Source organism: Vicugna pacos, chromosome 6 (genome assembly GCF_048564905.1).
Source record: "Vicugna pacos chromosome 6, VicPac4, whole genome shotgun sequence".
In the NCBI taxonomy this organism is placed as follows: domain Eukaryota; kingdom Metazoa; phylum Chordata; class Mammalia; order Artiodactyla; family Camelidae; genus Vicugna; species Vicugna pacos.
In genome coordinates, this window is record NC_132992.1 from 44,351,406 (window position 1) to 44,375,942 (window position 24,537).

At 44.4% G+C, this 24,537-nt stretch overlaps 1 protein-coding gene and 1 long non-coding RNA gene across 2 annotated transcripts in view; both read left to right on the forward strand.

Annotated features, from left to right (window-relative positions):
• Positions 1 to 10,643, forward strand: part of LOC116280947 (uncharacterized) — a 243,174-nt gene extending 232,531 nt beyond the window's left edge. The window contains exon 4 of the long non-coding RNA XR_012073541.1: positions 10,049 to 10,643. This is a non-coding gene — a long non-coding RNA (uncharacterized lncRNA). The remainder of the gene's footprint in view (positions 1 to 10,048) is intronic.
• Positions 10,644 to 16,463: 5,820 nt separating this feature from the next.
• On the forward strand, positions 16,464 to 20,762 carry SSTR1 (somatostatin receptor 1). Its single transcript, XM_006212741.4, has one exon. It carries the CDS (start codon positions 17,195 to 17,197, stop codon positions 18,365 to 18,367), a length of 1,173 nt encoding a protein of 390 aa, XP_006212803.1. The 5' UTR covers positions 16,464 to 17,194; the 3' UTR covers positions 18,368 to 20,762.
• Positions 20,763 to 24,537: the final 3,775 nt, after the last annotated feature.

Here is a 24,537-nt window from a genome sequence, read left to right on the forward strand (position 1 = left end):
ATAGTCTAACATTATTTAATTAGCATGGCAGGGATTTAAAGAATTAAATAGCCTCTTGTAGACAATTCCTTTTCACTGTCTCATATTCACTTGGCTCCTCTTCTGTATTGCCGGGGTTCTGAGTACTGACAACAGAATCCTCTCTGGCTGGTCTAAGGAGAAAATGGATTTGTTAAAAATAGCACAAGCAGATCTTTTATATGAAATATAAAAGTAAGAGAAAGATTATGAAAATCTACCCTCTTCACATAGGTGCAGAATATTTGTACTTGGTAAGTTTCTTACAGTAACAAGTTACTACAACTCGGTAGTTTAAAACTACAGAAATCTCTTCTTTTAGAGCTCTGGAGGCCAGAAGTCCAAAATTAAGGTGTTCCGGGGTCAGGCTCTTTCTGAAGCCTACAGGGGAGATCCCTCCCTCACTTCTTCCAGGTGCTGGTGGTCCTGGGCTGTGGCAGCATCACTCTGGCCTTGGCCTCTGTCTCTGCGTGGCCACCTTGCCTGTGTGTCTCTCCGTGCACTTGCCTCTTCTTAAAAGGACACTAGTCATTAGATTTAGGGTCCACTCTAAATCCAGGGTGATTTCATCTCAAGATCCTTAACTGATTACATCTGCAAAGACCCTATGTCCAAATAAAGTCACATTCTGAGGTTTTATGGAAGACATCAATTTTGGTGAAATACTCTTTAAACCACTATTTTTGTCATAACTGAAAGTGGGCTCCACACGAGGACCATGAATTTCTCCCTCAAGAGCATCTCATTCTCTCAGGGCTCCCATTGCCACTCTTCACTGTTATTGCATTATTTCCCCATGTTTCTGTGAAAAGCATATCCGCCTTTGAGATGCATATTCTGGATGTATCTTCTCTCCTTGTTTAGCTATGAAAAGATAGACATTTCCAGAGTAGATTTCAAATAACAATGTCACAATCAGCTACGGATTATTTATGAGAGGGTGGTGACTTTGGACCATGTTCATTTAGCTGATCTAAGACTTGCTATAGGTTCTTAGGGTAAAATGGGCAGAAGCAAAGCAGCAGCATTACTCTCTGGAGGTCCTGGAGGTTGAATGCAGGGAGAGAAGAGGCAACAGCTGTCCCTACCCTGATGCACGAGTCCTTAAGTTCCTACTCGGACAACTGGATGGACTTGGTTTCAGGAGTCCTGCTTAGTAACATTTCCCACTTCCTCTAACTCTCTCCTTCAAACTGTTATATGCCCAGCTTCTCCCACCATTGCATGAGGGATTAGGGCTACAATAAAACCCTTAGTCCATAATACTTAGAGATTCTCCTCCCCTGATTAAATCCTGACTGATACAGATAGAAAAAATAACATTTCATGCTGGAGTGTAGATTACATAAAGCAGACATTTTTGTCTTTGTCTGTTCATTGTTGTGACCCTAGAACAGGACCTGGCATTTTCTAACTGACCAATGCATTTTATAGTTGAATAAATTTATAAATAAGAAGAAGATTTGGGGAGAAAGTGGTGATGCAGTTTTGAAAATGTTGAGTTGGATGTGCATTTAGAACATCTAAGTGAAGGTGTCTAGTCAGTAGCTGGCACTCAGGAAAGGCCTAGGGTAAGGATACAGACATGTGAGTCATCAGCCCACAGGTGAAGTTGCAGCTATGAAAACCATGAGATTGCTCTTGGAGAGCAGACAGAGGGAAAAGATGGGTGAGGGTAGAACTCTGGGGAACGTTAACTTAAGTGATGTGCAGAGAAGTAAGAGGAAGATTAGGTAAGAAAATGTTAAGGAAACATAGGTTTCCTTTCCCCCAAGATTAGAAGGAAGAAGGGAAAGATGAGTTTGGATGCTAATAAGTTTGGGGAGTAGGGTGAATGAAAGTGAGAGAGTTTCTATCTCAGGGATGAACTCTGGTTCTTCTGGGAAATAAGATCAGAGATCCAGCCACTGAGATTTACGGAAAGACAGAATGAAGGACGGTACTTGAAAAGAGTGGCACCAATTTGAAGTAGCAGTCATGGGGAACAGGAAAGGAAACCGTGTAGGGACAGATCAAAGGCTTAGCAGGCAAGATCATGTGACAATTTGAGATGAAAAGTGGTTTTCAGCAGTAACCATCCCATGCTATTGTGAATTTCTCTAGCTGCCACTCAGCAGCTTAGATTTAGAGATGGAGACATGGATAGGATTGATCAGGGGTGAGGATTTTGCTGGGCAGTTGCAGAAGATGAACAGGGAAGCCAGGATGTTGAGAGTACTACTGAGAAGGTACCTGAAGTCATGCTTCCTGTGTCGGTCAGAATAGGGAAAACTGTAAAGTTAGTCAGTAGGGCTGTTTGAGAGTTCTAAAGCCTGAACGGCAGGGCAAAGACACAAACTACTTGGAAGAGCTGATGCTTGTGTTCAGGACATGGATTTTTCTAAAGTTGGTGAGAAATCCCCCCCTGCCATTCCTGGTGCTTCCTTTCCTTCAAGGTTGTGCCAAGCTCCAAGGGTATTTCTCAGCCAGTGCTGAAGTATCTGGAGACTGCTTTGGACCTTGGGCGTTGGTATACACTGCTTACAACTCACTCATCCATGGACCAGCTTTCATGGTCCACCACTCTGCTGCTTCCATGCCTTGTTCTAGGTACAGAACTCTTGGGTGAGCCTGGGTGTCCTAGATCTCAAGCCTCCCTGCTGTGGTATGTGGCCAGTAACTTCAAAGTCCTGTGACATTCATAGAGCTTTGCCAGGGAGAAAAGCCCAGAGGACCTCTATCCTTGGAATCCATAAACCTCGCCCTTCTGTTAAATCCCATCAAGTCTCCAGGGAGCTACTTTTATTCTGTAAGAATATTTCTTCTCAAAACATATTCTCTTAGTTGGCTAAGCCCTACAGAATAAAAGCCAGGAAGACAGCCACATACTACACTGAAGCAAGAACCAAATAGTGTGTTGCATTTTGAGAAATTAATGAGGAAATAATTGGATAAAACATTAGGTTAAATCTATAAAACAAAACAATACACCCACACAATATTTTAAAGGGTATATATGCTTAGTTAGCTTTTTTGTTTATTGTACTGTATGGGGAAAAGGATATATATATATTCTCCACTCAAGAGTATGTAAAAGTTCATTCATTGGCAGGAATGACTGAGTCATTTGTATGCAGAAAATCACCTCTGAAAATGGCAGAAGGGGAAGTGTCTGCTAGAACCAGTACAGTGGCCTTTCTAATCCTGATTCTCAATTCTAGAAAAAAAAAAATCCACACAACTGCAGGTGTTAAACTGAGCATTAGGAACAGCTCTGTATATTAGTAGGGCCAATCAAACTTTGGAGAAGACATTGCATCTCAAATCCTGTTAGAGAATTCTTTCTAGAGATTATCTATTTTTAAAGTTTTACTGGGATTTTGATGGCACCCAATTACTGCTGCTTGATACGAACAAGTGATTTGCTGGAGCACCGTGGTATTGGTTATCCAGATTCCTGCAGAATATCATGTCTTCCCCAAAAAACAAACTGTCTCAGAAGTAGCCCTTATATGCACTTTTTATTTCTTCTTTTTATCATTCTTACAAAGAACTGCAGTGTCAAAGCCTGCCCTGAGGAACCAAATCAAGGTTTTACACATCAGTGGAAACCAGGAATTACTTACTGACAGTGTACATAGTGGAAATGGCCTGAGATTACTCTGTCATCTAATTCTCCCTCTAGAGACACGAGGTCCCATCTCATCCACACCCAACCCCCTCCCCAGACACACTCAGACACCACGTGTATTCCCTGACAAGACGGAGCAATAATTCGTCAGTTCTCCCTAGCCACTCAGCCCTAGTTTTATCATAGCGTTATCAAGATGTAATCCTTATCATCAAGGCTTGGTTCAGAATTTCAGTTGTTCCAGCTGTCAACCGAAAGACAACTATATTGAGTCTAAAACTTCTCTGCTGAAGTTCTCAGTGTTAGAATCTCCCCCTGGTGGATCTTAAGAGCATGTGTTTTCACACATAGAATTGGATAGAATTTTCCAAGAAAATAAATAGATGCTAAAATTTTGAAGATGTAAAAACCAGATCTATTAATCTCAAAGTTTAGAGGTGAAAGCATTGCAATTAAACTTTTACCATCAAAACAAAATTCTGATGCTATAAAGTAGTATCATTTTGGTTTACTCTAGTCTCCTGCGCAAGTGTGAATATTGCATTTGACCAATTTTTTTCTCTTATGTAACTATCCTTTAGTGACTTAAGGCATTTTTATGGACTGAAAATGCTAATTTCCCACTTAATTGTTTAGTGAAGAGAGACATACGATTCAATTAGGAAAGAGTGTGCCCCTATCTGAATGCATCTGGCATCTGTATCTTCTTGGCTTTATTATAGCTGTCAGTCAGATCAACACAAGTCCAAGTGCAAAGTCCCTAGACCACTTGCAATGTGCACACACTTGCTCTAGGGAAGGAAAACGACTTATTTTTTTTCATTGATTTTGTTTCAGCAGCAATCCCTCTCCCTTTCCTGGGAATGCCTTTTGGCTGTAGTTCTGTGGAGTCAGTACAAATTTCAAAGCGGCTCTCAGTTCTTCCCCCTCCATCTAGTGACTCAGTTGGCCCACCGCTTGGTGTACATTTGCCTGAGCAGGGCAAAAGGGAGGCATGACCAGAACACAAGGATAAAGCAGGAAGAAAAAAAACTACACAAAATTACTTATGCAAAAGAAAATGCTAAGCTGCCTTCAGTGCTGAACAGCTGACCATGACACCGTGAGAAACAGTGGTCAGTGGTTAATGAAAACAGCATTTTCTTTGGCACAGATACGTCAATGGGTTGTCAGTCTTAAATTCCTTGCAATCATGTTTATTAAGGCAAATTTTTTTCAAAACATGTATTTTCTAAATTTCTAATTTAGGGCAAATCTGCTATTTTCAAATGATGAAGCAATATAGGTAAAGGGGAAAACTGGAGTAATTACTGAATTCATTGAGAAAAACAAATCACAAAAATGACAGATTTGCTATTTATGTAATTTCTTGACATCAAAATCATCTTTTTACTGAGTTCCATGAAAGATAAGACCACAGAATTGTGGAATGGTGGTTTAAGAGGATAAGCCCTCTGCTAGATTGCTTGTCAAATCTGAGCTCTGACTTTTTCGCTGTGTGACTTGAGCCAGTTATTCAACCTCTCTGTACTTTAATTTCTTCATCTGCAAAATAAAGGTAGTAAGTAGAAATGTATTCATCGTGTAGGTTAAATACTACAAAACTGTTAAGTGGAAAGTTTTAATACACACAGATCCCATAACATTTCAGTTCACTTTCAGATATTAGCAGTCTCATTTATAGACATTATAAAAAGCAATTCTTTCTAAATTGAAACTTTAATTTCCCATTCAATTTAAAGCTCTTTGTCCCTGTACCAGCTTCAGTTTGACACATGTTTGGATCCTACAGTAGGGAAGGAGGAGTGGTTGAATTCTTTATTATTTCTTTACATTATTTTTCCTCCCACTCCTTTCTCTGCCTTTGGCGTCCGGAGAGGGGGTGGGGGTGGGGGTGGGGGGGCGGAGGGAAGAGCCTCAGCGAGACAGGAAAGCTGTTTCTTGATTGGTGCAGTTAGAATCGTGCATTGGTGCACTGGAGTGGCTCCTTCTCTTCTGGAAGTCCTTGCTGGGTTCTCCAGCATCGCCGCTTGCTAGAGACTTCCCACCGTGCCCTTTGCTGGTCCGCCCAGCATCCTCCGCCAGCGGGCCAGCTGCCGCCCTCAGCTCCTCCTCCTGGTCCGCAAACTTCCCGCTGAGGTCGTCGCGCGCCGCCAGGCAGCGTGAGCCCCTCATGCTGCTCGCACCTGTCCGCCTGCTGTGCTGTCCATTCCACCTCATGGGCAGCACCGCCTCTACCCCGCTTTCGGTGGGAATCAGCTTTTTTCACCTGCAGTCTTTGCTCTTCACCCTGTCATCTGAAGAAGTTCCAGTGGGTCTGTTGCTCACCTTCAGATTTTCCGAGTGAAAATCAGACACCAGTCTGTATCTTAACAACCTCAGGGGACACCCAATAACCTCTCCAAGTAGTTTTATAGGAGCCCCTGCGCTATACAGAGTGGGTGAGAAGCCACTTTCCATCTTCCGAGGGAGGGAAAGTGCACAGCACTCTGACAACTCTCTCTAAGGAAATAATCTCCCTCCGTCTTCCTTTCTGCTCTTACATGCAGACTAGTGGGTGATGGGTTGCAGAGGGACTAGCACCTCTCCTTAGAATGGGAATTTAATTTCCAATTCGGGTTTTTAGCTTGGGAGCTTGGAGGTCTCACTGGAAATTGAGACAAAAAGAAAAGTTACAGCAAACTCAGACCATGCCTGTGTAATACTCAAAAATTGGGCTCTTTGAAGCAGTGAATACAGTGGTTAATTCAAATCCTTATGCTGTGGATAGACTGGGCTCACTTTGGGATGATGTTGATAAAAGTGATTAACATTTTAGGGGCATTTTAGCTGAATGTATGACATGTACTAAAAGCCTGTGAATGGAACACAGTTCACAGCACTGAATTATGAGACTGCAGGAGGAAAAGGAAAGGATACGTAACATGCACAGAGTAACTGCTCAGTAAATACTTCTTAAACTGAATAAGTGCGTGTTAGACCTACTGTATGAGGTTTTGAGCATGAGGGAAAAATAAATTGAAATTCTTTTGACTGTGATTCAAAAATAACATTAATTGTAATTCACACTTTAGCAATTATTTTATATGGGTATCCCCTGCTTTTTGAAAGCTTACTTTATATCACATCCCTTTTACAAAGGGTCTACTTTAGTTTTTGCTAAGGGGAAGAAATCTGAAGAGGATTTTCGATTTTACGAAAAAAGGCAAAAAGCAAAAACAGTGTTCAGCGTTTTTTGTGCAGTGAGCTGTTATAGAGACAGTGCGCACCCGGGCAAGAGTGGCCCCGCTGAGCTGCTTCCCCAGGAACTACACGCAGCATTGCAGCATCAAGCTGCTGTAGCTTTGCACTGTTTCTGTGAGCATCTGTGCTTTATCTCCATTTATTTTGTGCATTGTTAGCAAGATGTGTCCTAAGGTATTGCTTCTTTGCTTTACACAACTTTGGCTTATGAAAGTTTTCAAAGGAACACTCTACTTTCAGGTAGCAGGGGAGTTCTGTTAATAGTGCTTGCTACATGCCAGACATTGTTGTAAGCACTTTGAACATATTTAATCCTTTTAACTGCCCTATTAAGTAGATGTATTAACTTCACTTTCCAGAAGAGGAAACTGAGGCACAAACAGCTCAAATAATCTGACACAAGGCTAAATTTATGGCAGTAGACAACTACACCATGCTGTCACAGACATCATCTTGTGATTCACATTATCATAGCAATTCCAAGAGGAGGGCATAGGGGGCGGGCTCAGGCACAGTCAAGAGACCACGTGGCCATGGATCTGTGGGAGATGCTGGAAGACAATGGACCATTCCAGCTCCTATGTCAGTTCCTTCTGCTGGCTGCATTTTGTCTGCTATTTAATTTGCATCATAATGTGTTAACTTCTAGAATATATTTATTGTGTTTTTCTGAAAGTAAAAATAATTAAGGAGGAAATAAATCAGTGAATGCCCCATTAAATAGAGCAGACACTTAATGGCTTGGATTCTTTTCTTTTTTAAAACTAAAAAAAAAGCTTTAAAAATATGCATGATTCTCAGAAACATAATATAAGCATAAAAAACACAGATAAGCCAGACACAAAGGAAAACCTGTTATTTGATTCTTTTTATGTAAAGTTTAAGTGCTAGTAAGACTAATTTATAGTGTTTCAAGCCAGGATGGAAGAGGTCCTGATTTGGAGAGAGGAAAGAGTGGCCCAAGTAGTGGTTACATGTGTGTGTTCAATTGTACAAGTTCATTGAACTTTATACTTATAATTTGCACATTTTTTTTCTGTACACGTTACTAGGAAAAGGAAAATAAAAATTACCTCAGTTCTTAGTCACCCGAAAAAAAAAATTTTGGACGAGAGACAAAAAGCATGACATAAGAAAGATTTTTATTAGTGAAGTAAAAAAAAAAAAAAGTGGCAGATAGTACACTCCTGAGAATTGGGAGCAGGCCAATCCAAGAGAGGACAAATGGCGCCGTTCCTTTGTTTTTCTACCCTGGTTTTCTGATTGATTGATTGATGGATGGACAACTCAGGTTCCTTGCGCTCTGGTTGACTGACAGCTCGGGTTCCTTGTGTTCTGGATTGTTCCTTTCCCCTCCCTCTTCCCCCGCCCAGTGCTCATTTCTATCTAAACTGCCTAACACACATACTCAATAAAATACTTATTAAATAAGTGAATAAAAAAAGCTTTCATTACTTTTATCTTATTTAAAATCAGTACACACTCCTGGATAAAAAAATCAGAAAATCTCTATATGCAAAAGGGAGATGAAGACATCCCTAACCCAGCTGCCTCATGATAACCACTTTTGATATCTCTGTCACTGTCCTTTCAGACCTATGCACACACGTGCTCATTTGGAGGAGGTGTGTGTGTGCGAGTGTGTATACTTAGTGGGCTCATATAGTTTTGAAATAGACTTTTCACACTTAGCAATGTTTTGAATATCTTTAGATATCAATAAAAATTCACCTGCAACATAATTTTTAGTGTTTAATTACTATTCGGTTGCATCCAATAGATTACATTCAATAGATACAATAGATACATATTATAGATAATATGTAATACAAGAAATATATTTAATGCCTCCTTTGCCCCATCCAGTTTTTCACTAGTAAAGATGTGACAGGCTGTTGTTACTGGCAAAGTTGGGGCCCGGATGTCATACCGGCCGACCACACTTCCCTAACACTTCACACCTCACCTGTTTTTCCAAGGGCCTGAACCACATATTGTGCTGTTTTTGTTTGCATCAATTGTTGCTTATATAGTATTTAGCTTTTTGACTAGAGGAAGAGCAAATTTTTATTTTGGAATGGGAAGGGCCAAGGGGATGGGCAGAAAAGGATACAGTGGCTGGTGCGGCATCCTTGTTCCATCTTCTCCATGGCCTGGGTCAAACATCTGTGCTCAGAGTTCTCCCAAAGATCCAACTGTTTTGTTTGGTTGGCTTAACTTAAGAGTTGTAAATCTGGCTTAGACTCTGTTAAAAAAAAAAACAACGTCCTGTCGTCCTACCTTCATTATGATCTGGCGGGATTTGAATTTAGACTGCTCTCGCATGAGCTCTGCACTGGAACCTGCCCCACCAGCACCCCCTCCCACCCCAATTTCCACCCCTGACTCTGTGCTGCGCAGTGAGCAGCCTCATGGACACGAGTATAGATACTCTGGCCACCGTGGCCAAGGTTGCTCCTGATCTGCCTCATCCTCCCCCAAACAGTCCTCTTTTGGGTTCCGCTCCAGCCTGGAGGCGTTCGTATCTGCCGTGTGGTCGGCCCACACTGGCCTTGAAGGTGGGCCTGGGGCCTCTGGACGGGCAGTCACCGGAGCTGGGCTCTCTAGGAGGCGCTGATTAAAATGGATCATTAATTATTTATATCTGGGTCTGTGTTATTCACGTGTGAATTTTGCGCTACCAACAATGAGAGAAACGTGGGTGATTGAAAACCAGAATTTTGTTTTTACCCAGAATTGCTATAGTAGGCAGTTGCTTTTAAAGTGTGACTATGGAAGACAACACTAAACCCACGCGTCCCGCAACGTGCCTGAAGCTGCCCCTTCCCACCCAATCTCTTCCCACATAGCCTGCCTTCCTCTCTCCAGTTCCTACTGTCAGTTGTGCTCGTTTGCACACAGTTCTGATCTGAAGCAGATCTTCGTTTCTGTTTGTTTTTAAGGCTTCGCAATGGGAGAACCAGCAGCACCCTTAACACCCATTCTCACGGACAAGCTCAGGGGTCCCCATACTCTTCTCTGACAGATAATCCAGAGCTTTTGTGGTAGAGGAAGAAAAGGAGTTTTCCCCAGTTCACTGAGGAAAAGAATAAGTGCATTATTCAAATTTTCTCAGTTTTAGCTTTGGCTTTCACATTTGTTGAACTCCTGGCCTTTTCCTCCCTTGTCTGCTAACAGATGCCAGTGTAACAGGGAGCACCGCCAGGGAGAAGCCTTACAAAGACAGCACTCTGCAGGGGCTGTTTGCCTCCCTTCCTCTCCTCGGGCTCGGAAATCTCAACTGAAGTTGTCAGTGGGGTCCACCAGATTCCAAAGGAAGTGCAGATGAGATCGAGAAGTGTTTTCTAAATTATTATGGATTTAGGAAATGAAAAAAAAAATTGGGGGGCAACGGGGGGTGTAACTGAAAGGTGCCTAGCACCGACGTCAGCAGAATCTCAGCTGCTTCGCACGTGCTGCTGTGCCTGGAGTGTGGGCCCTGTTGCCTTCACGTCCCGTCCCCCAGGGCTGCTCGTGCATCATCTCCTTCCCTGCCCTTTCGGTCTGGTCTGGATCCAATGCACCCACCTCTCCAGCACATTCTGACCCCTCATCCCTTAAGAAGAGAAGAGAAGTCTTCTTAGAACTTGTCACTGAAAATAGTCACATTACGTATGTGTCTTTTTGTTGACTCTCTTTCTGTCTCTAAAATTCCACTGGAAACTAGTTCGTCTTTGCCACTGTATCTCTAGTGCCCAGAGCAGTGCCCGCCACCCAGGGGGTACTCAATAAATATTTGTTAAGTTAATGAATACTTTACTTGGTTTTGATTTTAAAACATAGTATTATTCATACATAATGGAATTCCGATATTAATGCCCAGTTCTTTCTCAATAAGAAATGGGGACCAAAAGTAACTATATAGAATTAGGTAATTAAGTCTGTTTTCTACTGAATATTACTTCTACAAAACCGTTTTAAAAAGTTTTAGGCTATAGTATTAGAAACCAGTGCTCTGGCGAATTGCATAAGCAGTGAAATTTCCGCTCACCCAGGCAGCTGACAAAGAGGGGTGACTTCCTAATCAGGGCAGGTGGCCCCACCAGCTCTCCCAACAGGAAAGGAAGGGCAGGCAGTCATAATCACAGGGGCTGCTTCCTCAAGGTCAAAGGGGAGCACCATTCCCCTCGTACCTCTCCTCCCGACTCCTGCCCGCTGCACGGAGAAAGGAGAGCAGAGGCTCGGCTGGTGTGGGTGAGACAGCCCGTCCTCAGGAGGAAGGGGTATCAAGCAGTCCAGCCCTTCCCTTCCTGGACCACTGAGCCCACCACTCATGACACTGCCTCCCCGCCACCTCGTTCTTCCTGCCTCCAGCAGAAGACAGGTGCTTGCAACACCGACCAGCCACTGACCAGTTCCACCTTAACTGTGGGAAAGGAGAAAAGGCCGATCACTTAAGTTACTTCCTGTCATCTAAGCAAACTGTGGTTTGGCTGATGGAGCACATGCCTTGGCTCCTGCCTCAACGTGGCAGGTGTTATGATGTCTACGTAGATTTAAATCAGCCTCTGATTTTATGCCTTCTTGTTTTAAATTAAGAATAAAACTTTTCATATCTTTAAAAAAAGAGGGTTACAGAGCTGTCATCTACAAAATGGCTTTGCTTCCCACACCTGGCCCTTTGATGTGTTTGGGTTGTTTCTCAGCTGGTGAAGCTGACTGACAGGGACAGCCCACTCCAAAGGAACAGCCCTTCCTCAGGGAATGGGTGATTGACTGTAAACGTTTAGATTCTCTGCTCAAAACTCAAATATCAATGAAAAGAAACAAAAAATATGGTTTTGTGCCTTTAAAAGCATTTTTGGTAGTTTCTGCTAAAAAGAAAAATGCTCCCAAAATTCACTGAAACCAATACCACCAATCTTGAAATCATTGACTAACAGAGACTACATTACAGAAAAACGTATCACTGGCAGCGACTGCTCAAAATAATACAGGTAACACGTGGCTGCTTTTGTTCTATTCTTACTTATCCATTAATAATAATGAATACTTTCCTGTATGTATTGAACTCTTGTTCTTAGAAATATTATTTAGTAGTAGAGAATCCATAGGGATAAACATGAGTTGTTGCATTTTGTGTGCTTTTTTTTTTTTTCAAAAGCACACAAAAAAGATGCTATCCTGCTGTTTCACAGAAGAGGCAATAGGAAAATCAACAGGCCAGGGTGAGTTTGCTGAGACTGGTGATGAACTGAACCACAGGCCACCAGCTCTGCTGTGAAGCCATGGGGCATCCTCGGGAAATGAGGTCCAGGACTGTTCTTTAGCCCTAGAGCTACTTTTGCACTGGTGACTTTCTTATTAGACTGTCATCATGTTAACTGCTTAATGACAAATGGTCCTTAAAGCGACACATACCTGTGCTGTGGGCCATGCTGCTGAGTGGTGCTTGCCCCTCATAGCCAGCGTGGTCCCATCTGCCCAGACGGGTATGTGTAAACACAGCTCTGATGATGCCAGGGCGGAGTATGTTCCAGGAAGTGTTCCCTTTCATCCCTGGCCCTAGCCAGCCCATTACCACTGGCACGGATTAAAGGAGCTCATTTGAGGATCATCATAGGCTCCAGTTGGAAAAAAAACACATTGGTAATAATTTTGACAGAAGCAGAGTTTGAGCTCCTGATAATTACTATTCCACCAAACCAACTGGGACTCAGGGCTGCAATTAAAAAGAAACGATCTTCCACGTATAATGGCTCTCACACTGCATGATACTATTAAATAACCATCATTACCTACAAAAGTATGTACTGCCCATTTTCCATAGCTCTTTCTCTGCCAAGAAATTTAAGCCCAAGAATGATCAATGAATGAGTCATCAGCGTGATAATTGTTGATATAGGACATGCAAATTGAAGTTATTCAGAAGACTGAAATGTATAAGGAATTATTACAGATGGTGATATTACACAGATATTAAAACTCCTCTTGCAAGAGGCCCGAAGTTCTTTTCTTTGCATTTACATTTTATGGGTTAGAAAAAAAGAAGGTATTATCCTTGGACAAATAGAACAAGGAGGTGTTGGGCAATTTTCCACATACTGTGCTAGGTGCTGTGGATACAAAGATAAATAAAATACAGTCCCTGTTCCGAACAAGCTTACAGATTTAGAAGAGGGGACAGATAAGTACACACACACACACACAAATCAAAGCACAGTGTGATAAATACAGTAATCGAAGTGTACACCTGGTACGTGATCACACAGGGGAGTGTAGCCTGTAGGAGAGAATTGAGGTGGCTGAAGAAAATCAGTTTGCTTAAGACTCTGCAACTTCCTAAATCAGGATTTTCCATTCTCCTCTTCTTGAAAGCTATCTTTTTTCTTCTGTCTTATGGAGAAAATGTTCATATCACAGAGGCATATGAAAGATAGTAAGAAAGGAGGACTGAAGGACTAGTAACTGTGATGGAGAAAACAATCTTATCCTAAGCTTTTCATTATTTTAGATACATACACTCAGAAAAAAAGAAAACAAGGTTTTTAAACATAAAGTCCTAACTTCTCGTAGGTTGTGTTCTTTACATAATATAACAAAATAATCCCATGGCCACATTCGTGTTCTTGTTTCTTTAGGAAATGTTTACATTAAATTGCGGTCTGAGGGGAAGACAGATTCCTAACCAGCCTCCTGCTCTTAATATAATTTTAAAACAGCTGCAACTCCAATCACGTGCTGTTTAGCCCAGAAACGTGCTGCCTTTTGCTTGGTTGTTTTTGTTTGTGGATTAGTTCACAGATACAACGTTAAGAAATATGTGGCTGCAAAAATTTGATAATACTGCTTGCTCATATCCATCTCAGCCTCTCTTATTAAAATAAAATTCACAAGACATAAAATGTATAATGTTAACCATTTTAAAGTGCACAATTCACTGGCTTTTGGCACATTCAGAATATTGTGCAACTACCACTGCTAATTCCAGACATTTTTATAACCCCCAAAAGAAACCCCATATCCATGAAGCATTTGTTCCCCCTCCCCTTTCCCCCTCAACCCCTGCCAACCTCTCATCTGCCTCGTCTCTATGGATGTGCCTGTCCTGGATGTCTCACATAAATGGAATCATGCAGTACATGACCTTTGTGTCTGGCTTCTCTCACTCTGCATAATGCTTTCAAGGTTTGTCTGTGTTGTACCGTGTTTTGATACTTCATTCCTTTTTATGGATGAATGACAAAAGGATATACCACACTTTGATTATATACATTTTAATTCATCAGTAGATGGATATTTGGATTGTTCGTCTTTTTGGCTATTATGAATAGTCCTGCTAGGAACATTCATGTCCAAGTTTTTGTTTGAATACCTATTTTCAGTTTGGGGCAGTAAACACCTAGGAGTGGGAATGCTGGGGAATATGGCAATTCTATGTTTAAATTTTTGAGGACTCATCACAACCTAAAGCTTCTGCTTCATTTTAAATTCCCATCAGCAATGTATAAGGATTTCAGTTTCTCCATGTGCTCACCAACATTTGTTATTTTTCTTTTTTTTGTAAGTTATTATAGCCACCCTAGTGGGTGTGAGGTGGTATCTTGTTGTCAGTCTCTTTTCACGGATTGAAAATTCATTATGGAAACCACTTCACAAACAAATCATGGCCATGTCAGGTGCTAAGTTTCCTTCTTTTGTTCATGAGGCCTACCACTAACTTGAGAAGTGGTTTCCCTGAGATGAGCACAAAGTGAACACATGAGCTCCTGAACAACAGAGCTGTGCTTCACCAGCTCCCATCACCCCCTCTCCCGGAGCAACCACAACTGACGCCAAGGCATCTAGATGAAGACTGTTGAAATTTCAACCCCCTGAGGAATAGTCAGGTGTCTTTAGTTAGTGATTGGCAAAGAGGCATTTAAATCACTATGAAGCTTGGCTAGTAAAAAGTTCTTCTTGGGGAAAAAAACCACATTTTTAAAAAAAACCTGATGAACATTCTTTTTTTTTTTCCCGTATGTGCTGTAATCTTTAAGGAACACGAAATACAACTAACCAAGAATCCCACATCCCACTTAAGATAAAGCAATTTGTTTAGCTAAAACAATGGGTTAAGCAGCTTGGGTCTTAGAAAATTTCAAATTTCTTCCTAGCGTGTTTCTCATTAATAATTCAGTGTCCATTGCATACATTCCTACGACAGTCTGTCAATTCTTTTATCTGTGGTTGCTATAATCAACACGCTACAGAAGTTATTCTTTGCCTTTCAGGAGCACTTAGTTTTTGAGAACTAAAACACATACATACAAGTGGTTACCTGGATAAGCAAGGGGACTATAGGAATGATACATTTTCTTTTTTCAAAAGTTTCTGCATTTCAGACTGTCTGATACAAACAGCCTTGGTGAGGAGTTTAGTTTCTGTTTGTTTGCCTCTCCTTAGTGGAAACTGTACTAATGGGAGGGAAGTTGAGACTCACAGAACAGCGGGTGCCGCCTGGCTGAGAGGAAGAACTAACAAAAAACTGGACACAAAGCTAAATTGAAAGAGGCCAGGCACTAGGCTTTTCAGGTCACTCTTCCTGGAAACAGGCATCCTTCAGAAAAAGACTTAAGGGGATCTTGAAAAGGAGTAGGGGAGCTAGATGGAGTGATTTTCCTTTGGACGGAAACAACTGGCAAGCCAAAAGGAGTCCAGACTAAGGGGTGGTGGAAAGTCTTGGAGGTCGTTAAAAATCATGGCAATTGAACATTTTTTTAAAAAGCAGAAACGATTCAATTCCTAAATGAAGTCAGCGAGTTTTAGGCATGCCCACATTGACTTCTGTCTTAAAGGTTTAGACACGTGAACTGGAGCTGGGACACACATCCAGGGACCTCAGAAAAGGCTGATATCTTAAAAGGTCGTCCTGCTGTTCCTGGAGCTGGTGACAGGTCTGGTTACCTACACAGCCGGCTCCCACCGAGTTTAGAAGAGCTAGCATCCCTACTGGCCCAGGCCTTTACACGCTCCTCCCCAGGGGCCGCCAACTCTCCCGGGTACAAAGTACAGCAGGGACGCGGGCGGAGCCTCGCCGGGCGGCACGGCCGTATCCATCCCGGGTGAACACCTGCATGGATTTCCGATACCGCGCCTGGCACGCTCGCCGCGGGTTGTGGGGGAGTGGAGAGGGCGAAGGCTCAGGCTCCTTCCGTGCTCCCAGCCCCGTGTCCGCCTTTTTGCACTCGCTATTCCTCTGGGAGACGCAGGGGGCTCTGGGCACTACAAGCTTTATTAAAAGATTCGCAGTGGTTTTTCTCGGGCTCCTGAACACACCAGCCCGCGAAGAGCTGCGGGGTTGTAACGCATAAGCCCTAACGCACGGCTGCTATCCTTCCACGATCTAGCGCTTGCGGCTTAGGGTCAGATTAAGCGATTCTCAGAGTATCTGTGTGGGCGCCTGTGCTGGGGTCCCGTCCAAGGAAAGGAGTGGGACCGCGCGAAGAACGTCACCGCGCTACCAGACAAGCACAGGCACTTTGCACGGGCCATCTACGCGTCGCTCTGGAGGTAGCGCGCCCTGGGTAAGGACTAGAGGCCTCCGCGGCGGGTGTGAGGGGCAGGGCAGGCGAGGGCCGGAGGTGGGAGTTTAGGGCCCTGGACGATTGGACCGGAGTGGAGTTGGGGTCTTTCAGGGCGGGGCAGCAACTGAAGGAAACTGAGATGAACTCCGTACATCTGTGCCTGGGGTCTGCTTCAGTCTTTGCTTTGGACAGGAGCCGGGTGGGATGGGACGGAATCTACACCTTCTGTTCCCACCCACCCTCCAGGAAAGCCGAGAAACCCCCCAGGTCCCCTTAAGGGATGGGCAAAGGGGTGCTGCAGGGAACCCCTGAAGCAACTGCTCTCTCTAGCCGATCGAAGCTCAAAACTGGGAAGGAAAGAATTGGGTGAGGGTGATAAACCACCTATATCGCCTTCCTCCCTCCTTTTCTCCGCCCCACCCCCCCTTTCGTAGCTGCTGACGCGCTGCTGGTGCCTGTTAATCATTCACCAGCCCACAGCCGCGGCAGTTAATGGCTGTGCCGCACAGGGCTCTAGTCTCCCGGCTTCCCCTCTCTGCGTTCGCGTGTGCCCAGGCGCCCTGGAGAGGCAAGCGGGTGCGCGCAGGCTGCCGCTGGGCGATGCGCCCGGCCGGCGCGGGTGGAGCCGCGCTCCCTACAGCCGCTGAGCGCTTTCCCCAGGCGCCGGGTGGCAGTGAACTGCGGGCAGACCACCGGGGTGCGGAGTGAGGGCGCAAGCGGCGGGGGTGCAAGGAGAACGCCCCAGCCCGGGCAGCCCCATCGGACCCCATCAGCTGAGATGTTCCCCAATGGCACCGCCTCCTCTCCCTCCTCTCCTAGCCCCAGCCCAGGCAGCTGCGGCGAAGGCGGCGGCAGCAGGGGCCCCGGGGCCGGCGCTGCAGACGGGATGGAGGAGCCGGGGCGAAATGCGTCCCAGAACGGGACCTTGAGCGAGGGCCAGGGCAGCGCTATCCTCATCTCTTTCATCTACTCCGTGGTGTGCCTGGTGGGGCTGTGTGGGAACTCCATGGTCATCTATGTGATCCTGCGCTATGCCAAGATGAAGACGGCCACCAACATCTACATCCTCAACCTGGCCATCGCCGATGAGTTGCTCATGCTCAGCGTGCCCTTCCTGGTCACCTCCACGTTACTTCGCCACTGGCCCTTCGGCGCGCTGCTCTGCCGCCTCGTGCTCAGCGTGGACGCAGTCAACATGTTCACCAGCATCTACTGTCTGACTGTGCTTAGCGTGGACCGCTACGTGGCCGTGGTGCACCCCATCAAGGCAGCACGCTACCGCCGGCCCACTGTGGCCAAGGTGGTGAATCTGGGTGTGTGGGTGCTGTCGCTACTCGTCATTCTGCCCATCGTCGTCTTCTCGCGCACGGCGGCCAACAGTGACGGCACGGTGGCCTGCAACATGCTCATGCCCGAGCCCGCCCAGCGCTGGCTTGTGGGCTTCGTGTTGTACACATTTCTCATGGGCTTCCTGTTGCCCGTCGGGGCCATCTGCCTGTGCTACGTGCTCATTATCGCCAAAATGCGCATGGTGGCCCTCAAGGCCGGCTGGCAGCAGCGCAAGCGCTCGGAGCGCAAGATCACCCTGATGGTGATGATGGTGGTGATGGTGTTTGTCATCTGCTGGATGCCTTTCTACGTGGTGCAGCTGGTCAACGTATTCGCAGAGCAGGACGATGCCACGGTGAGCCAGCTGTCGGTCATCCTCGGCTATGCCAACAGCTGCGCCAACCCCATTCTCTATGGCTTCCTTTCTGACAACTTCAAGCGCTCTTTCCAGCGCATCCTTTGCCTCAGCTGGATGGACAACGCCGCCGAAGAGCCAGTCGACTACTACGCCACGGCCCTCAAGAGCCGCGCCTACAGCGTGGAGGACTTCCAGCCCGAGAATCTGGAGTCCGGCGGCGTCTTCCGTAATGGCACCTGCACATCACGAATCACGACTCTCTGAGCCCAGGCCACGCAGGATCCTTGCGCCAGGAGGAGAGGATGAGGAGAAAGAGAGGCCGGGTGTGAGAGATGGAAGTGTCCCAGGCGTCAGGGTGCGATGAGGAAAGTGGGGCTAGGACACTGTGCGCTTCCGGTGAGGAACCCGGGAGAGACGCGTGACAAAGAGTCGGACGCTTTGTTTATAAACAGGGACGGCTTCCGGGCCCCTTTCAGCTCGGTCTCCTACTTTCGCTCCTTCCTCCACCGCGCTTGCACTTCTGCACCCCTCTCTGCTCCCCACTCTGCGATGTTGGTCTTTCAGCCCCGTCCTGCCGGTGCAGTTCAGGAATTTATTAATGTCGCCGGCTCAGCCCGACCCTCAGCCCCGCCAGCTGTTATTTCTGTTTAAGCTGAGCCACGGCCACCACCACGGATTTCCCTCAGGGCAAGTCCCCAGCTCGCCCTCAGCCCCGCCCTGCCGCGCCCCCTCGCTCGCCAGATTCTGACTGACGCCCCTAGAGGAGTCTCAAGAGCCGCCGCTCTCCGTCTCCTCAGCCCTCCTTTAAGGGAAGTCGGACTTGAGAAGGACCTGGGCGGCCGGTCTTTCTCCTCCTCTCGGGTGAAGGCGCGCCCTTCCCCGAGCTCCTCCACCCCCACTCCACCAAGAGCGGAGCCAGGTGCTTAGTAAAATCGGTCCCGCGCTTCGAACCCCGGTCCAACCCCTTATCCAAACCCTGCCTTTGGAGCAAAAGGGAGCTGAGAACAAGCAACTTTCTTTTTTTCTTAACGATTCCGAGATTTGGGAAGGGGGAGAAGGGCTTGTGATGGACCCTCCCGCCCGGTTCATAAACGGCGCTTTTGGTTTCGAAGACCAATTCTCCGGGCACTCCCGGGACGCTGGACCGCGTTAGGCCAGGCAGGACAGGACGCACCCTCCCCACGAGCCGCCCGGGTGCGTGGCTGCAGCTACACTCAGCTTTCTCCCTCGCCCGAGCTTCTGCAGGTGCAGAGCCAAGAGAAACAAGGGGCACCGGGGCCGGGACCTCGGGTGACGCCCTCCGAGTCTCGCTTGGCCCATCTGGACCGCAGTGCTGCCGCCTGCAGGCTAGAGAGCGCGGCCCGCCAGGCCCCTGAGGGCTTCTTCTGTCTTTCAAGCGGTGCCTAATAAGTTATTTTCTTGCCTCACGTATTTATTTATTTATTTGTGGTATTTGAAAAACGTCTCTGCTTTCCCTTTCTCTACTTTCCTAGCCCAGGGCCTTTTCTTCAGGACACTGGGGGTTGGGCGGGCGTGGCGGTGGCAGTGGGGGAAAGCTCTCTTCCCAAGGCCCTCTCAAAACTTCTCTTTGCTAGGCCCTCTTTACTTATCCCTTCCTCTAGCCTTTCTATTTTTTGCTTGTGTCCGGTGAAGTTTGGAGATTTCTTCACACTTTTCTTATGTAGTCTTTTGTCTTACAATAAATGATAATGTGGGTTAGCCTTCTCCCATGCAGAGTGGAAAGTCTTGAACGCCTAGCTTTCAGCATCACCTATATATGATTTGAATATATATATAGTATAGTATTCAAATCATAATAAATCCACATACTATATATATTTGTTTATCTTGCTCCCTTGTCATGAGTCCATGAGACAGTCTCCAGATGCAGTCACTAGCAGTGACAGGTGTGAGACTGGCTAGAACATTTCCAGATAAGAGGGTTGAGGCAGCCCTCAAACTTGAAATTTAGAGATCTGATTCAGACAGACTTTAATCAGTGCTGAGGATGTCCCTGCCTCCTCTAGTTTCAGGCATATGTGATTCTAACACACAATCTAGTTAACATCATCACTTCTTTCAAAGACAGTGAAAGTAGAGTAATTTGTGTCTGTGTTTAATCTGACCAGCTACACTGGAAGCCTGAGCAGGGCAAGGACCAGTCATTTTACTTCTTTGTATTTCCTGTATTGCTTTAGTATGCTGGAGTGTACATAGTAGGCACTACATACATGTTTGTTGGTTATCTGTTTAAGTAAACCAGGGTGTATTACAATTGGGAAATACTAAACCTGGGGTTCTCAGGCTCTCTCACTGACATGATACACAATGGTTGCAATTACTATGGAAACATGTTTCGTGTATAGTTGCTTCAAGAACATCGTGCTTTCCTGAAAGCAGTAAGCAAGAGTTAAAATGCTCCCTAACGTTTTGTTTGAACTAATGCACAAATATGCTTTGGTCATAAATCTCAAAGTTTAGATCTGTCATTTAATAATAATACATATTACTACTCCTTTGGAAAACAGATTTTTAATGGTTAAGAACAGTGAAATTTACAAATCAAAATCTTGATCATTATCCTCTTTAAGAGGACATGAATCTAGTGCTCTTAATCTGTTACCACTGTAATAATAACTAAATAAACAAATATATTATGTTGTTGCAAGTTGTCTGAATTTGCCATTTGAATTTTACTGTTTCAACAGATTATTTAAACACACAGGCATATTGGTTTGGTTGCTCTATGTTTCACTTAGATTTTATGAAGAAAGGTTTCAGATTACCTTTAGATTGAGGTTATACCTTGAATTTTTTTTGTTATTGTTGTTGTTAGTTCAGAGAGAGAACTTTGAGTCAATCTGAATAGGAAGCAGCGTACTTGGCTGCACTCTTTATGGTTTGCTGTTGTCACCAAACTAACTAGATGATGTCTCAGTCTCTCACAGATTAAATTACTGTCTGCCCTCATTTATGACCTGAGACTTTGTTGTGGGAACTAAGTAATTGTTAATTTACATCCCAGGGAAAGATAAATGGAAGGGGGGGGGGAGTGATCTCCCAAAGATGTTTCAGAGGTCAATGGGTAAAGGAAATATAAAAATCAGTTTTCAAAATAAGAGAAGAAAGACATTTTATGCTTTGTTCAATGATGCCCATTTCTATCCCTGGAAGAATTTAATGAGGTACTAGAGGAGTTCATTTGTTTGTTTTTTACAGACTTAATTTTTTTTTAGAGTGGTTTTATTTTCACAGCAAAATAAAGAAAAACGAGTATTTTCTAAACAGTGATTCCAGAACCAGAATGGGGAGTGTAGGCTTCAAATACCTCAAATGCCTTTAACTCTAGGCTTTAGAGTTCCATATGTTATCTCAGTACAACTGAAGATAGCTAGACTTTTGTCTTTTCATTATTATTTTTAAAAATTATAGCAAAGTGGCAAATTGAATTCATAACTTAGATGTGCAGAGAAAACATTTTGTTCTTTTGGTTTTGTCTAATCTAAACATTATTCCAAGCCCCTTCTAACTGGTTAGCTGGGAGAAAAAACTATCAAATAAATATTCAAACATCCAACTGAGCTGATAATTTAAATAGCCATTTTCAGAAAATTTCAAAATTTTATTTAAGTTTAGACAGTCTCTTGGCTGGCCTCCTTTTCCTCTTTCACCTCTAAAATGGCTTTAGAGTGAATATTGGGAGGAAGTTTCATGCATCCTAACGGAGGAGGGGGTGAGGTGGGGTCCTCAGGGAAAGGGGCCCTGCCCTGTCTGCCCTTTGCTCTCTGGGAATAGGTTGTTTGTCAGCCTGGATGATTTCCGGCTGCAGTATGTTGAAAGCTGCAGCTTCCAGAGCCTGTGATCTGACCTCTGAGCTGGGGAGGCTGCAGTCTTCTCACAGTCCTCCGTGGTTCTCCTACAGCCGCCCAGCTGGGGGTCCACCCCGCCTCTGCCAAGGAGTGACGTGGCCCTGCCGTAGGCAGCCGCATGCTGAGCCTCTTGGCTCAGTGACTAGGAGGGATCTAGGGCGGCTCTAGATGCATGAACGTCTGGGTCTCCTCTGTCTGATAACATTTTCTGTGGTTCTGTCTCAGGTCTCTTGCGTCTTTCCTTACCTTTGTCAACCCCGTTTACTAAAAACATTCCACACACCTCACATACCCTTTACACTAGAGGAAAAGGCATAGGACTTGCGTCCTTTAATCTTAGCCTTTCATGTGCTGAGGCAGGAGAAAAAGAATTTAGCTAATCTCTGTGCAACCCCCACCCCCACCACTTCACCTGATCTCCCAGCCTTTCTGCATTGCCTGGAGGCTGGCAACAAGCCGTCTCCTGTCCTAAGGTGATGAGCTCACCTCAGGGTAAGAGACTGCAATGAAACAGGATTTATGGAGGGAGGTAAAATGTATCAGTTTAGCGTCTGTGATCTGTCTGTCTCTTACCAGTGACCTCTGTGTTTCCAGGGTGGAATTTCTCAGGCCATCTTCTGACATGATATCCCAAGAAAAGAGTATTATTTGAAAATCTTTGATGCCTCATCCAATTTAATCCTGATCATTGAAAAATGCTGAACATAAAAGAGTTTGGGCAAGAGAAAAAAAGCAAAGAGTTCTTCTGGAGAATATTATGGAAGATACATTTTAAAAAATTGTGATATATTCCCAAGTTATTCTGAACAAATAATAGCGATGTCATATTTGTATCAATCTTCTTAAAAAAACACTTGGGTAGTGGGGCTGTTTTTATCCCCGTGCACCACATCAGAGGTGAGGTTCTCAGCTGTAATGACTGATGTTACATGATCATTACAGTGGTGTGCGCTTTAAAAATAAAGCACTGCAAAGTCTATGCTGCTCTCTTATTGCACCATATACCTCTGAGCTCATGAGAACCTCTTCCACATGTTCAGATGGATATCTTGCTGCTCATTCAATACATTTCTTTTGTTGGTGTTAAAAGAAGGCAGAGAGGTTCAACATTATGTGGTTTACTGAGAGGAAGGCAGGTCCAGTGATAATGTTAGTGATCATTTACTGTTTTGTGGACTATCTGGAGACAGAGTATGATAGAGTTCACTCTTGAAAGGGCTGCCTTAGGGATAATGAGATACAGTCCAGCTTCCGATTTCACCCACAAAGAAAAGGAAGGTGTTTCTGCAACGATGTCAAAGTTGAGGAGGCCTGTGAACAGAAGTAACCAGGTCAAACTATCAAAAAATCTGCTTGTCAGACAGATGGAGAAAAGCATCACCTAAAAAGGAAATACAATTTAAAGTATAAGCCCTTTGGCAAAATGTTCACTTTGATGATAAACATACTCATTATTATCCAAACATATATCAAACTCAGTCTTCTCAGCCTAAAGCTGGAAATATTATATTAACTTAAGGCTGACACTGCAGACGTGCTCCTAAAGTTCTTCAGAATGATAATTAGCTTAAAACTCTAAAATAAATAACTCTTTAAGCCATGTTGATTCAAATTTTCAATTTTGAGTGGACAGGAAGTATAAAAGGAAATGAGAAGTGGGGAATGCCAGCAGCTAACATGTTATCTCTGCAGTGGAATTCAACTCTGCGCCCCTCCCCAGTGCCTACATGCCCACATCGGTTACAGACAGGGACCTCGAGTACTCCCAGCTGTAAAAATTTAAGAAATACTTGTTATGTATCAGAGTCTACTTGGAGGAGGACGTATTATCGAAACACTGTAGAACATCACATACAGGAATAGTTCTGACTTTTACAGTAGCAATACCTGTATCAAAAGATAACTAGTACTCCATTTAAATGTAAAGAGAGAAAAAACCTTGATAAGCAAACAGGAAAGTATCACAGTCACACTTGTAACTGACTGACGTACTTATTCTAGAAAAGGCTGTCCAAACATGGATGAACATGGATGAACAGTAACTCTCAATAGTGTTCTGTCTCTGAAACCCTTGAACAACTCACTAATCTAGCTAATATTATTAGCAGTGGCAAAATGTCTATTCAAAGTCAATAATTAAATTAAACATTCTCCTTCATGTCCAATGAGCCACCATAACTAGCAAATCAAGCAGATGTCTGCCTGTCTTTTTCAAGACTCTCAAGTCTCCCTATGTATAAACTCTGTGTGGAATCTGAACACACACAATTAATTAGGCAAAAAAGGAATTTCTTAGGTAATAATTGGTGAAACAGAACTTAAAAAACTCTGTCCCCCCTCCTTTGCCTTTTAAGTTCCCATTTCCTAACTCACCTCCCTCCCCCAGCCTAGGACCCTTTGCTTTCTGACTTTCCCCACTTCTCCCAATAGAGCTTTTCTCAGAAAAGGATTTCTTTTGATCTGTAGTTTACATCACTGGCAAGGCTTCAGGTGTTATCTTCCAGAAGCAAGATTTTTTAATAACGACACAGTATCAGAACGTCAGGCAACAGTACCCTTGAAATT